The 16,355-nt window shown below is 41.0% G+C and overlaps 1 protein-coding gene across 1 annotated transcript; it reads left to right on the top strand.

Annotated features, from left to right (window-relative positions):
- Positions 1-6,826: 6,826 nt before the first annotated feature.
- Positions 6,827-7,708, top strand: LOC138893218 (uncharacterized). The gene has a single exon (XM_070176995.1). It carries the CDS (start codon positions 6,827-6,829, stop codon positions 7,706-7,708), a length of 882 nt encoding a protein of 293 aa, XP_070033096.1.
- Positions 7,709-16,355: the final 8,647 nt, after the last annotated feature.

The following is a 16,355-nucleotide window of genomic DNA, read 5'->3' on the forward strand; positions in this document are numbered from 1 at the left end:
GATCACCATGGACTTTGTGGTTGGACTTCCTCGGACTTTGAGGAAGTTCGATGCTATTTGGGTGATCGTGGATCGGCTGACCAAGTTAGCCCATTTCATTCTGGTGCTGACTACATACTCTTCGGAGAGGTTGGCTGAGATTTATATCAGAGAGATTGTCCGCCTTCATGGTATTCCAGTATCCATCATTTCAGACAGAGGTACACAGTTCACATCATAATTTTGGAGAGCTGTACAGCAGGAGTTTGGTACTAGGGTGGAGTTGAGCACGGACTTTCACCCTCAGACGGACGGGCAGTCCGAGCGCACAATTCAGATTCTTGAGGATATGCTCTGTGCCTGTGTGATGGAGTTTGGAGGGTCATGGGACCAATAGTTGCCACTTGCAGAGTTCGCTTACAACAACAGTTATCAGTCCAGCATTCAGATGGCACCGTATGAGGCTTTGTATGGTAGGCGGTGCCGGTCCCCAGTGGGATGGTCTGAGCCGAGCGAGGCCCGATTGTTGGGTACAGAGTTGGTCCAGGATGCCCTGGATAAGGTGAAGGTGATTCATGAGAGACTTCGCACAGCCCAGTCCTGGCAGAAGAGTTATGCAGACCGTAATGTTCGTGATTTGGCATTTATGGTTGGTGAGCGGGTCTTGCTTCGGGTATTGCCTATGAAGGGTGCCATGAGGTTCGGAAAAATGGGCAAGCTGAGCCCGAGGTTCATTGGTCCTTTTGAGATATTGCGGCGAGTTGGGAAGGTTGCTTATGAGCTTGCCTTGCCTCCCAGCCTAGCAGGAGTTCACCCGGTATTCCATGTGTCCATGCTCTGGAAGTATCACGGTGATCCGACTCATATATTGGATTTCACCTCAGTCCAGTTGGACAAAGATCTATCTTATGTTGAGGAGCTAGTTAGCCATTTTGGACAGGCAGATCAGAAAGCTCAGGCCAAAGAATATTGCTTTAGTAAAGGTCCAGTGGAGGGGTCAGCCGGTCGAGGAGGCGACTTGGGAGACCGAGCAGGATATGCGCAGCCAGTACCCTCATCTTTTCACAGTTTTGTGTATGTCTTTATACTCATTCGAGGATGAACGATTGTTTTAAGGGGGGAGGATGTAACGAACCGGCCGGTCATGTTGATAGTAATAGCCCTGATCCCTTATTAACTGCTTTCCCCAAATCTTTTTCTGCTATTGTGACTTACCGGGATGATTGGTTTTGAGTTTGGGAGTATTTTGGGACACTTAGTCCCTAAATGAGAGCTTAAGCCCTAGGATTTGGACGGTAGTCGGAACTATGTGAAGACGACTCCGGAATGAAATTCTGGCAGTTCCGTTAGCTCCGTTAGGTGATTTTGGGTTTAGGAGCGTGTCCGGATTGTGTTTTGGAGGTTCGTAGCTCATTTAGGCTTGAAATGGCGAAAGTCGAATTTTTAGAGTTTTGGGCCGATAGTTGAAATTTTGATATCGAGGTTTTTTTCCGATTCCGGAAGTTGGAGTAGGTCCGTAATGTTGATTACAACTTGTGCGCAAAATTTGAGGTCAATCGGACGTGATTTGATAGGTTTCGACATCGGTTGTAGAATTTTGAAGTTTCAAGTTCTTTAAGTTTGAATTGGAGGGTGATTCGTGATTTTAGCATTGCTTGATGGGATTTGAGAGCTCGACTAAGTTCGTATGGTATTTTAGGATTTGGTTGGTATGTTTGATCGAGGTCCTGGGGGTCTCGGGTGTGTTTCAGATGCTTAACGGGTGAAAACTTGGACTTAGAGGAATTTCTGAATTTTTCTAGTTCTGGTGTTTTTGCACCTACGAAAAAAGGACCGCAGGTGCGCGAACCGCACATGCGGAGATGGAAGCATAGATACGATAAATCGAGAGTTGGCCTAGGGTCGCAGGTGCGAGGAAGTTTCCGCATCTGCGATGCCCGCAAATGCGCAAGGATGTTCGCACATACGCAAGATACGCAGAAGCGGAAGGGACTCCGCAGGCGCAAATGCGCAGATGAGGCCTTTTCGTCGTAGATGCGAAGGCAGAATGGGTAAGTGAGTTGCACAGATGTGCACGTTTTTCCGCATAAGCGCACCCGCAGGTGCGGAAATACCTAGGCAGTGATTAAAACTGAAGGGTTTCGCGATTTTTATTATTTTTGGCTTTGCAAACTCGGGTTGGGGCAATATTTGAGAGCATTTTCGAAGAATTTCTTGAGGTAAGTTCCTTATGCTTATTTTTGTTCAATAATCTTGCCTTGCCATGTATTTTTCCACCTAGTTAATGTGTATTTAAGGTGGAAATTGGAAGTTGGAGACTAGGGATTTGGGAGTTTGAATTGCGGATTGGAGGACCATTTGGTGTCGGATATTAGTAAATTTTGTATGGTTAGACTCGTGAGTGAATGAGCTTTCTAGTTTCATGAATTTTGTCGGGTTTCAAGACATGGGCCCCGGGGGCCGGGTTTGAGCCAATTTCGGGTTTTGGCCTAATTTTGTAACTTTTATTGTGGAATTCATTCCATTAGCATGTATTGATGGTATTGTACTATTTTGAATAGATTCGGTCCATTTGGAGTCGGATACTCATGGCAAGAACGTAATATCAGGTTGATTTGAGCGGTTCGAGGTAAGTGGCTTGTCTAACCTTGTGTTGGGGACTTTTCCATTAGGATATCTTGATATTATTCGGTGTGTGGGCACCGTGTATGTGAGGTGACGAGTACGTACATGGGCTATTATGCAAAAATCATGTTTAACCTTTTTAAATCATAAATTGCTTCTCTTATTAATTGTACTAAAATGTTTAATTGTGTAGTTTAGACTAGAAAAGCATGCTTACGTGTTTTAACTGCCTAATTGATATTATGTGCATCATGTTCAGTTAAGTCCTTATTTGCCTTATCTGTGTCCAGTATAAACTGTATAACTCGATGTCATACCTGTCATTTCATCTTGCGTTGCATATTTAAATTGGGACTACGGACATATTCCGAGAGATCCCCCTGTACTGCATATTTACTTTGGGACTACAGACGTATTCCGGGAGATCCCCCAGCACTGCATATTTACTTTGGGACTACGGACGTATTCCGGGAGATCCCCCTGTACTGCATATTCATTTGAAACTACGGGACGGTATCCCGAGAGATTTTCTACTGTGTTTATACCTTGTTTTGAGCCGAGGGCTCCCTTAACTGTTAAATTTTCGAAAATTTCTTTAACTGTGTTACCGTAAATTCTACTTATATCTTTTACTGTTTAATTTATTATATTTACTCCGGTAGGGCCTTGACCTGACCTCTACACTACTCGACCGAGGTTAGGCTTGGAACTTACTGGGTACCATTGTGGTTTACTCATGCCCTTCCCTGCACATGTTTTCGTGTGCAATTCCAGGTGCGAGTTATCAGCCTCGGGGTTAGTACGTGCTGCTGATTCTAGGAGACTTCAAGATACCTCTGCTTGCGTCCGCAGATCTTCGGAGTCCCCTTCTACTCCCTCGTCTAGAGATTTTCCTTAATATTTTCAGACTTTTGTATAGAGCTACATAGATTATAGCAGCTTGTGACTTAGTGATATTCCGGGTCTTAGAAAATTATTTTGTATATGCCGAGTGGTACTACTCTTGGCTATTTATAATATGATGTTTATCCTTAAAAATGTTGTGTTTCCTTTATATTTTTCGCAATAGTAGGCTTACCTAGTCGTAAAAACTAGGTGCTATCACGACACCTTACGGAGGGTTAATTTGGGGTCGTGACAAATTTTTACTTATTTCGATTTGTACATTTATCACCCAATATATGCTTACCTGCTACATGCTTTTAATTGCACTAATTGTATATTTTTGATGTCTTATGTTTTACTTGCTTTTATTGTCCTTATATTACTTGAAAAACTTTATTACGTCATTTCGTTTATGTGAGCCATTTAGCTATTTCAATATTAATATTTTGCCAAGGTTTGAGATTATGAAGTATTGGCTCTTCTATGTTTGTGTTGGTAATTTCTTATTGTTTCGCACGTTTCATTTCCGTTTTTATGTTGATATTTCGTGGATAGTGGTGTTGAGTTGTTTATGTTAATGAATTGATATGAGGAACGGGTTGCACGTGGAAGCGATATTGAAATGAATTGACATTGGGAGATCGGGTTGCACACCTCAACAGGAAATGAAATGATATGATGTTGGGATCGGGTTGCATGCCGCAACGGATTTGAGATGTTGTAGTTGTTTGTGACTATAGAGTTTATTATCGGTATTGTGATATGAGATTTGAGATTATGTTATTCTGGGTCCCTATCGTAATTGACTTTCGTGTCCGTTTTATATGATTTTTTCGTTTTATCTATATTTATGTATTCCATTATTATTATTCATATAGGTTTATTGTGAGTATCTTTTTATAGCCTCGTCACTACTTCGTCGAGGTTAGGCTCTGCCCTTATGGAGTACATGGGGTCGGTACTTATGCTACACTTCTGCACTTTTTATGCAGATACCGATGTTGGTCCCAACGACGTGTAGAGAAGTTCTTGCCCGAATCGACTTACAGCAGGAGACTTGAGGTAGAGTTGCTGACGTTCGCAGTCCCTGAAGTCTCCTTCTATTATGTCCTTAATGTTTACCTTGTTTCAAACAGTTGTATTTCGTTCAGACTTTATTTGTAGAATTCTAGTATGCTCATGTATTCATGATTCCCGATTTCTAGGATATGTATAGACTGTGCTATATTGTATTTATCACATCTAATTCAGTTTATTTCAATTTCGTTTTATTAAGGGTATGCTTTAGACACCTAGTGTAATTGGCTCACTTAGTCTCTTGAGCTTAACTCTGCTCACAGTTCTTCCTTTAGGGAAGCGTCATCCTGAATGATTTTTAAAAGTTATTCTTGGTACAAAAAGGTTACCTAAAGTCAAGTGAAGGATTAGAGACCGAAGGATTTGATAATAGTCGGCATCGTGACAATTTCAGAGATCGCATTCCAGCGATAATATAATGGACAACATAAGAGTATGACCTCATCAGTCTTGATTGGTATTGTTAGTTTGCAGGTAGGCCTTGTCGGCCTAAGTCGAGGGTTATCTCTCCAGAGTTCATAGTTACAGATTGGTACACTCGGGCCGAGTATGGCATGTGGTGCCGGTCTCACCTCCCCATGTTTGGGGTGTGACAAACTTGAATTGCTAAAAATGGATAAATAATTTGCTAATGTTGGCTTTTCTAGCAAGCGGATGTTAGGCATCATCACGGCCCCACATTTTGGATTTCGGGTCTGTAACAAGTTGGTATTAGAGAACTAGGTTGCCTAAGTCTTACGAGTCATGAGCAAGCTTAGTAAAGTCTAGAGGATTAGTACGGAGACGTCTGTACTTATCTTCTAGAGGCTATAGGCTTTAGGAAAAATTCACTTCTTTCTTTCTCTATCGTGCGACTTTATTCTATCACTGAAGTTTGAACTATTCTATTCTTGTTCTATCGCATATGGTGAGGACACGCACATCATCCACAGCCGTGCAAGAGTGAGAGCCCCATGTTGCAGCCACTACCAAGGGTAAGGGCCGAGGCAAAGGTAGAGCTTAGCCTAGAGCACGTGCAACAACACTCGTTGCAGAGCCTCAAATCGAGCATGAGGAGGAGATCCTTGTTCAGACCATACCAGTCGGACCCGCTCAGGTCTCGGAGGGATTCATTGTTACTCGTGTACTTCAGGACGTACTAGTCTACTTAGTGGACCTTATGGACAGTGTGGCCCAGGCCAGAGCATTTCCTATAGCACCAGCTGTCTTTCAGGCTGGGGGAGGAGCCCAAACTCCCACTACTCACACTTCAGAGCATATGGCTCCCATATATCAGACTCCGGCAGTTCCAACAGTTGGAGTGGTTCATCTCTTTATTGCCACACAGCCAAGGGAAAGGCCCGCGATGTCTTCTGAGGGATTGAAGGTATCGGATAAGTTCACCAAGCTCTTTTCTATTCATTTTGGTGGTACACCTTTTGAGGACCCACAGTACTATTTGGACCATTACCATGAGGTGTTGCACAACATGGGTATTGTGGAGTCTAATGGAGTTGACTTAGCAGTGTTTCAGATGACCGGATCTGCCAAAAGATGGTGGCAGGACTATGTTGGAGGCAACCAACAAGTTCACCTCCACTCACTAGGATCAGTTCTCACAACTATTTTTGGAGAAGTTCATTTTTTCCCAGAGAAAGGTGTATCGCAACCATTTTGTGTGTCTACAACACGGTGGCATAACTGTTACCCAGTACGAGACCTAATTTATGGACCTATCTTTCCATGTAGCTATCTTGATCCCTATTAAGATGGAGAGCGTGATGAGATTCATAGATGGCCTTACTTTTGGTATCAGGCTACAGATAGCCAAGGACACTTGGGATGATATTTTTTTCCAGCCGGTTGTAGTGATTGTTAGACGGATCGGGAGGATTCGTGGTCAGGGTAGAGAGGCGGTATATGAGAAGAGGTCTCATCATTTTGGTAATTTCAGCAGTGCCTCATCTTGAGGCAGGGGTCTATTTGGTAGAGGTCATCCTCACAGGCCGATTCGGTCAGCGCTTCAGGTAGCACACGTGCTTCGAGCAGTCGTGGTTCTTATGGGTCTCGTTCGGAGCAACCAGTATTTAGTACACCTTTAGCTCCTATCGGTGCACTACCGCTATTGAGTTACGACAGTGCTCATTCGGGTCATCAGGGATCATCTTAGTCTCAGCAGTTAGGCCAACTGTGAGGTTGCTTTGAGTGCAGCGACGCATGTCATATCAGGAGGTACTGTCCTAGATTAAGGAGCAGCATACCATAACAGGGTACTCATGCCATGATTTCGGCACGGGTTGCTCCACCGCCCGCACAACCATCTAGAGGTGGGGGTCAGGCAGCTAGAGGTGGTGATAAAGCCATTAGAGGTGGAGATCAGCCAATTAGAGGCCGTCCAAGAGACGGGGGTCAGAGTGGTGAGGCTCAACCCCTTTTTTATGCATTCCCGGCTAGACCTGAGGTAGAGTCGTCAAATGCGGTCATCACATGTATTATTTTGGTTTACCATAGATATGCATCAGTTCTATTTGAACCGGGTTCCACTTATTCATATGTGTCATCCTATTTTGCTTTATATTTGAATATGTCTCGTGATTCTTTGAGTGCTACTATTTATGTGTCTACACCTGTCTGGGATTTTATTGTGGTAGACCGGGTATATCATGCTTGTTTAGTCACTATCAGGAGCAATGAGACTAGGGTAGACCTTCTACTTCTTGATATGGTAGATTTTGACGTGATCTTAAGCATGGATTGGTTGTCACCTTATCACACTATTTTGGACAGTCACGCCAAAATTGTAACATTAGCCATGTCGGGGTTGCCTCTATTAGAGTGGAGAGGGACTCATGATCATTCCCCTAGTGTGGTCGAGAAGGAGTGTTTAGTATATTTGGCTTATATCCGCGATCCTGGTGCGGAGGTTCCTTACATGGATTTAGTACTAGTTGTGTACAAGTTCCCAAACGTGTTTCCTTCAGATTTGTCGGGGATGCCACTCGATAGAGATATTGACTTCGTTTCGGGCACTCAGACCAATTCTACTGCACCATATCGTATGGCCCCAGTTGAGTTGAAGAAATTGAAGGAGCAGTTGCAAGATTATTTTGATAAGGGATTTATTAGATTGAGTGTATCACCTTGGCACGGTGTTGATGTATGATGGTAGGGCGATTGCCTACGGCAGTTAAAGGTTCATGAGAAAAATTACCCAGTGCATGACTTAGAGTTGGAAGTCATTGTTCACGCACTAAATATTTGGAGGCACTATCTATACGGCATTCCATGTGAGGTCTATACCAACCATCAGAGTCTCCAGTACTTGTTCAAGTAGAAAGACCTTAATTTGTGGCAGCGAAGATATTTAGAGTTGTTGAAAGACCATGATGTCACCATATTATATAATCTGGGGAAGGCCAATGTAGTGGTCGATGGATTGAGTAGGAAGGCGAAGAGAATGATTAGTTTGGTATATTTATCGGTAGCAGAGAGGCCACTAGTCGTGGATGTTCAGGCTGTGGCCAATCGGTTTGTGAGATTGGATGTTTCGGAGCCTAGCCAGGTTCTTGCATGTGTTTTGTGGAATAGTCTTCGTTGTTGGAGCATATCAAGGCTCGCCAGTTTGATGACCCTCACTTGTTGGTGTTGAAGGATACGGTACAACGGGGAGGTGCTAAGGAGGTTGTGATTGGTAATGATGGTGTTATGCGGCTTCAGGGCCGAATTTTTGTTCCAAATGTTGATGGGTTGAGAGAGTTGATCCTTGAAGAGGCTCACAGTTCATGTTATTCCTTTCACTCAGGTGTCACAAAGATGTACCGTTACTTGAAACAACACTATTGGTAGCGAAGGATGAAGAAATACAATGTTCTTTATGTATCTCGGTGTTTGAATTGTTAACATGTGAAGTATTAACATCAGAAACCGGGTGGATTGACTCAGAGATTGGAGATATCGGAGTGGAAGTGGGAGCACATCAGTATGGATTTTGTGGTAGGCTTAACACGGAACTTGAGGAAGTATGACGCAGTCTCGGTTATTATGGACCGGTTGACTAAGTCTACACACTTCATACCGGTGGGGACTTCCTATTCTTTAGAGTGATTGGCTTAGATTTACATCAAGGATATTATCCACATGTATGGCATGCCCATGTTCATCATTTCTGATCGAGGCACGCAGTTCACATCGCATTTTTAGAGAGTCGTGCAGCGTGAATTGGGCACGCAGGTCGAGCTAAGTACAACATTTCATCCTCATACAGACGGACAGTCCGAACGCACTATTTAACTTTTGGAGGACTTGTTACGCGCCTATGTTATGAATTTCAGAGGTTCATGGGACCAGTTCTTACCTCTTGCAAAGTTCTCCTACAACAACATTTACCAATTGAGTATTCAGATGGTGTTATACGAGGCATTATATGGGAAACAATGTCGTTCGCCGATTGGTTGGTTTGAGCCCAGGGAGGCTAGGTTGTTGGGCACCGATTTGGTCTGTGATGTTATGGAAAAGGTCAAGGTGATTCAGGAATGACTTTGTACAGCTTAGTCCAAGTAGAAGAGTTATGTGGACCGGAAGGTTCGAGATGTAGCTTATATGGTGGGTGAGAAGGTTCTTCTCTAAGTGTCGCCTACGAAGGGCGTGATGCGGTTTGGGAAGAAGGGAAAGTTGAGCCCGGGGTTTATTGGTCAATTTGAGATCTTGGAGAGAGTTGGGGAGTTGCTTATAGGCTTGGATTACCCTCTAGCCTAGCAGGGGTAAATTTGGTATTTTATATTTTCATGCTTCGGAAGTACCATGAGGACAACTCACATGTTTTGAACTTCAGAACAGTGCATCTTGATGAAAATCTGACCTATGAGGAAGAGTCTGTAGCCATTCTAGCCCAGTAGGTTCGTAATTTAAGATCCAAGATTTTTCCTTCTGTGAAAGTGCAATAGAAGGGCCATCCGAATGAGATGGATATGTGGGAGTTTGAGTCCAATATGCGGAGTAGTTACCCCCACCTTTTTACTAGTTCAGGTACTTTTCTATGTTCGTTCGAGGATAAATTTTCTTTTAGAGGCGGAGAATGTGATGACCTAATAGGTCATTTTGTGTACTAACCTTTATTTTCGTATTTCGAGACCTCTATTAACTTTATTTGATGTTTTTCGATTTGCGTTCGTGGTACATATCATTTTTCAGAAAAGGTTTACGTAAAAATTTGAAGAAAAAGTAATTTTAGGCTTAAAATGAGACTTGCGTTGACCACGGTCAATATTCTTGGTAAACGACCTCTGATCGGTATTTTGACGATTCTAGTGGGTTCGTATGATGTTTTTGGACTTGTACGTACTTTTGGTTGGGGTCCTGGTGATCTCGTCCAATTTCACTCCTCAATTCGAGGTTATGAAAACGGTCGATGCAATAATAATACCCAACAAGAGTCAGGGTCGAATTTCGCAGGGAGCTATATGAGTGGGAATTAGTAGCATATATCGTAGCATGTGAGTTTGTATATCTAAATTTGCACTTCCTCAAAATTGGATTGTTTTAAAGTCTAATTTAAACTACGATTGCAATATAAGAAATAGAACTAGGAAATTGTTTTTGTTGTTTTTCAAATGTTGTAAAACGTCTAGGGCTATAACCTTCACCTAGGTGTTTGCCTAATGGGATATAAACTTTAAAGCTTGTTTTACTGGTTGGGGTGTATTATAGCTATCAACACTCAATTACACACTCAATACCTATCGGTCAGAGAATGATTTTTGTCTAATTTGGCTTTCTCAAGTCCAAATCGGGATCGAACAAACCGGTTGATAAAAGCTCAAGTCGGGTTATTACTATCTCTAGGTTCAACACTTTAATTGGGCTTATCAATCTCTCGATTGACCCAATTTCTAGTTAACCAAGTTTTTCTAGACTAAGTCTCTCTTTCTCAAGTAGAGACCAAGTCAAATAGGCATGAACTAATATTTGCAACCATTAATTCCACAAATAAAAGCAAGAACAAGGCAAAATAATAAACACCCAACCATAAACAAGCATTAAATTAAACACTCATTAAGTTTACACACTAGGGTTGGGTCACAACCCTGGTAAAAATCTAGCTACTCATGCTTGAAATGGAAGAAGAAATGATAATTAAACTCATATTGCTAATTAAAATGATAAAATTTATGTTCAAATAGCTCAAAATATGAAAAAAATGCTAAAAAGAGTAAAAGGAAATGTCTACTGTAGCAGTTGATGTCAAACATTGACCTAAAAATGTGGAACTCATCTATTTATACATGGCTATAAATTTCAAACAAAAAATGCCCTTCGGGAGGTTCTGCGGCCGCACAATTCCATGTGCGGTCTACACAATTCCATGTGCGGTCCGCACTTTTCTTCAACTTGTCAAGATTGGAAGATCTGCGGCGGCATAATTCTGATCTGCGGCCACAATGCACTCTTTCTGTGGTCCGCACAATTGTAACTGCATTTGCATCTTGCTCTTTTGCAGTCCGCACAATTGTTATTGTGCCCGCATAGCTCTTCTTATGCGGCCGCACAATTCTTGTGCGGTCCGCACTTTTGATGGATTTGGAATGAACATTCTCTGAACTTTGCTCCTGACCCAGCTTATGCGGCCGCACTTTGCACCAGACTCTGATGGATTTTCCTTCATAACCTCCGGGCGAAGATGATATTCTGCAGTCCGCACTTCTAAGCTATTGTGCCTTTTATGTCCTTGAGTTCAGATTACTCCTTCTTGAGTTGGATTTCATCTCGGGAGTTCATCTTCCAATATTCCTGCAATTAAGTACATTTCATCAATTTTCGGGAACACAATTAAATACTTTTGGACTAAAACAAAAAATAAAAGGCGCTAATAAGTAGTCAAAATTCCCACTTATCACCGGGTTGACCCAAGCGCATATCGATACGTTATGTGAAAAAATTGTAAAAATGAGTTTTCAAGTTGAAAATCGTGAGTTTTGATGATTGATTCTTGCTAGTTGGTGTTATTTTTATAATTTGAGGTAGAGAGCAAGTTTATATGATGTTATACCACTTGTGAGGATGTTTGGTTTGGAGCTTCAGGGGCTCGGGTGAGTTTCGGATGCTTTACAGATGAGTTTGGATGGTTTGAAGATTGCTGGTGCATCTCTTGTTGATGGTGTCTGGTACAGATCTCGCAAATGTGAGGTCTCACAAAACATTTATATTGAATTAGTTAAATAGATCACATAAACATAATGACATAAGAAAGTGCTTCGAGCAATATAAGGACAATAAAAGCAAGTAAAACATGATACACCGGAAATGTACAATTAGTGCAATTAAAAGCATGTAACAGGTAAGCAAATATTGGGTGAGAAATGTACAAATTGAAATAAGTAATAATTAAATAATAAATAACAAGTAAATCATGGATAAGAAGTAAGAACATATAGCAACTAAAGGATGTAACTAGAGATAACATGGAATAAATGAAGACATGGAAGTAAATATCCCAATCCCGCATGCTTTAACCCCATGACGGCGCATATACACTCGACACCTCGTATATACGTCATTTCCCATATAATTCACCTAACAAATAGACCAATAAGTCGTGTTTCTCTCAAGGCAAAATTAGGCACGATACTTACCTCACTCCAAAACCAAATCAATCAACCAACCATGGCATTGCCTTACGAACAAGCCTCCAAACCAAGTGAATGAAAATGAAAATGAAAATGTTCAAAATTTAATGAAATTGAAATGGTCAACCCCGGGCTCGCTTGGTCAAAATTCGAGATGAAGGACTAAAATTCGATTACCCATTCACCCCCGAGCCCATTTATATATTTTATTATGAAATTCGACCTCAATTTGAGGTCTAAATCTCAATTTTGTAAAATCCCTAAATTCTACCCAAATCTCTAATTTCTACCATGAAAATCCTAGATTTGATGTTAAAAACTCATCAAAAGTAATGGGGAATTGAAACAAAGTGGATTAGAGTTGCTTACCAATGAATTTGGGAAGAGAATGTTCTTAAAAAATCGCATCTAGAATATTTAGGGTTGAGAAATGGTGTAATTGGATAAAAGAGGAGAAAACGGGACTTAACTCATTTTACACCATTTCTCAACCCTAAATACTCTAGAGGCGATTTTTGAAGAATCTTTTCTTTCCAAATTCATTGGTAAGCAACTCTAATCCACTTTTTTCATTTTTCCATTACTTTTCATGAGGTTTTACTTTTAACATCAAATCTAGGATTTTCATGGTAGAAATTAAAGTTTAGATAGAATTTAGGGATTTTACAAAATTGAGATTTAGACCTCAAATTGAGGTCGGATTTCGAAACAAAAGATATAAAATGGGCTCGAGGGTGAATGGTTAATCGGATTTTGGTCCTTAGTCTTGAATTTTGACCAAGCGGGCCCAGGGTTGGCTTTTGTTGACTTTTTTAATTTCATTAAAGATTGAACCTTTTTTATTCGTGGATAATTTATAAAGCTTATTTTGAATTGTTTGATCGATAATTGGCTAGATTCGGTTGGTTTGGAGGCTTGTTAGAAAGGCAAGGCCATGGTTGGTTGATTGATTTGGTTGGAGAGTGAGGTAAGTGTCATGCCTAACTTTGACTTGAGAGAAACATGACTTATTGGTCTATTTGTTAGGTAAATTATGTGGGAAACGACGTATATGTGAGGTGGCGGGTGTATATGCGTCGTCATGGGGTTAAAACATGCAGGATTGGGATATTTACTTTCATGTCTTCATTTATTCCATGTTATATCTAGTTACATGTTTTAGTTGCTATATGTTCTTACTTGTTATCCATGATTTATTTGTTATTTGTTATTTAATTATTACTTGTTTCAATTTGTACATTTCTTACCCAATATCTGCTTACATGTTACATGCTTTTAATTGAACTAATTGTATATTTTCGATGTCTTATGTTTTACTTGCTTTTATTGTCCTTATATTACTTGAAGCACTTTCTTATGTCATTCCGTTTATCTGAGCCAAATTGCTATTTCGATATTAATGTTTTTCCAAGGTTTGGGATTAAGAAGTATTGGTTATTCTCTGTTTGTGTTGGTAGTTCCTTATTGTTTCACACGTTTCATTTCCCTTTTTGTGTTGATATTTCGCGGAGTGGTATTGAGTTGTTTATATTAATGAATTAATGTGGGGAACGGGTTGCGCGCCGCAACGGTATTGAAATGAATTGATAATGAGGTATCGGGTTTCACATCGTAACATGATGATATGATATGCTATTGGGATCATGTTTCACGCCACGCCGCAACAGATTTGAGGTATTGTAGTTGTTTGTGACTATAGAGTTTATTCTCGGTATTGTGATATGAGATTTGAGATTATGTTATTATGCGGCCCTCTGGTAGTGGACCTTCGGGGCCGTTTATATGTGTTTTTTGTTTTATCTATATTTATGTATTTCGTTATTATTATTCGTACATGTTTATTGTGAGTGTTATGTCATAGCCTCGTCACTATTTCGTCAAGATTAGGTTCGGCACTTGCAGAGTACATGGGGTCGGTTGTACTCATGTTATACTTTTGCACTTCTTGTGCAGATACCGGTATTCGTACCAGTGGCTAGTAAATGAGGTCTTGCCCGGATCGACTTACAGCGGGAGACTTGAGGTAGAACTGATGGCATTCACAGTCCCTGAAGTCCCCTTCTATTCTGTCATTACTGTTTACCTTATTTCAAACAATTATATTTTATTCAGACTTTATTTGTAGAACTCTAGTATGCTCATGTATTCGTTACTCCAGGTTTATGGGATATGTATAGACTACGCTACGTTGTATTTATCACATCTAATTCAGTTTATTTCAGTTTTGTATTATTAAAGTTCTGTTTTAAAATTGCTAAATATGGATAAATAATTTGCTAATGTTGGCTTGCCTAGCAAGCAGATGTTAAGTGTCATCACAACCCCACGGTTGGGATTTAGAGTCATGAAAATGTCGCTAAAGAGAAACCTCAAGAAACTCAAAAGAATATGTCTACAGATTCACAAAAATATGATGAGAACAAAAAAATCACAACTACATCCCATCTGATCAAGTTGAGTCTAGCAAGCAAAATAGTGTACGCACAGAACAAGGAAAGAACATTATGAATAAGAATAAGGAATCTCCTAAACAAAATGATCGTTCTGTTCGAGAGAGAGTTGACAGGAAAAAGAAAAAAAATGATGGAGAGAGAATCATTAGCAAGAAAAAGACTCAAAAAATAGAGATTCAACAGCATTTGGTGGAAGATGAAATTGTCTCAATTGGAAATGCTTAGCTAAAACTAATGAGTTAGTGAAAGTTATTTCTAAACAACCTGGAGTAGATGTTAGCGAAGAATGTTAGCCTACAAATATTCAGTCAGTGGAAGGTGTTTCTAATCAACTTGGAACTGTTGATAAATTAGATGACAACGGGAACGACTCTATTAAGCAACAAAGGAATGTTGTGCCTAATACTACTAATAGTGATGCTGAAGAAATATGTACTACCATTGAAACTGAAGCTATAGAGGGTGAAACTAATTATTCAGGAGTTGAAGTGAATAACACGACACAAACTTAGTTGAACCCTCAAATCATATCAAACAACATCGAAAACACGAATCACATCACAAGAAGAGATGGGAGAAAAACAAGAGAGTGAGTGTGAGTGAGAGTGTATCTTACTCTAACTCTAACCTTACTTACTTTTCTTTCTTTAGTTGTTTGGAATCTTTTGTAGGTTCTTTTAAAGGTGAGCACGAAAACGACTTAACATGGGAAATACTTCAAGCATTGAAGGAACAAAAGGAAAACGCTCATCCTCCTTTGCGGATCTTCTGAGGGGGCAGCATAATTTTGTCCCAAATTCCCATGAACTAGGGACTAAGGGGAGAGGAACATATTCTTCTCGGACAGATGTGGCCAGTGGAGATGATATAAGCAGTTGTTGGTGGAAGAGCTGGTGAAGAAGAAGATAAAGCTAATGGTGTTGAATGGTGAGAAGCAGCTGTGACAAACACAGTGTTGGTTGTTGGTTGCTCATCAACCGAAGATGGCAGGGACCCGGTACTCAACCCCGTAGTACCGGGCGCAGCGACTGGTCTCCGAAAATAAGATTTGGCATTTTCCACTATTTCAAACTCCCCCCAGAGCGCCGAGGCATCGTCCTCGATTGGTGTAACTAACTCAACAGATTGAGCGGTGTGTTGAGTTGAGGATGGTCGACGTCTTCTATGTAGAGAAGCTCCTTCCTCGCTAGCTTCTTCATCATCGTCAATCATCACGGTATCTATGGCCGGCCCGGACAGAGGTCTCGTCGACTCTCGGAGACGACTCAGGGGCAGCATTCTTCACCCTCTTATTCTTTCCCATGGTCACGGATGAACGCCTTCTTTTTGGTTGCTTGTTCTCTGGATGGAGACTCTGGGAAGAAGCACTTGCACTAGAAGCAGGTTCGTAGATGCCTGTCTATGAAAAAGCTTTATGTCGTAGCCTCACTGCATCAGCAGGATCAGCCAAAACGTCCTCCTCGGGGATGACAACTGAACCCAGGGGTAGACCTATATTCAGCAGGAGATAAGAATCAGACAACTTTCTCATAAGAAAGGATAAGGACAAGATGAGTTCAGCTTACCATGATTTTTGGCCTTCCACCCGTATTTCAGGGACAATTGTTTTCACGTGCGGGTTTCGGGTGTAGTAGCGTACAAAATTTTCTAAACCCACTAGTCCAAGCCCTCAACCCTAGGGGGAACCCACCGAGCCACTAAGACAGGAAAAGGAAGAAAAGTCAGTAATGATGAA

This window comes from Nicotiana tomentosiformis, chromosome 5 (assembly GCF_000390325.3).
Source record: "Nicotiana tomentosiformis chromosome 5, ASM39032v3, whole genome shotgun sequence".
In the NCBI taxonomy this organism is placed as follows: Eukaryota; Viridiplantae; Streptophyta; class Magnoliopsida; order Solanales; family Solanaceae; genus Nicotiana; species Nicotiana tomentosiformis.

Excerpts from the sequence above, each read along its gene's own strand:
- LOC138893218 (XM_070176995.1), top strand. The coding sequence starts at position 6,827 with ATGATTTCGGCACGGGTTGCTCCACCGCCCGCACAACCATCTAGAGGT.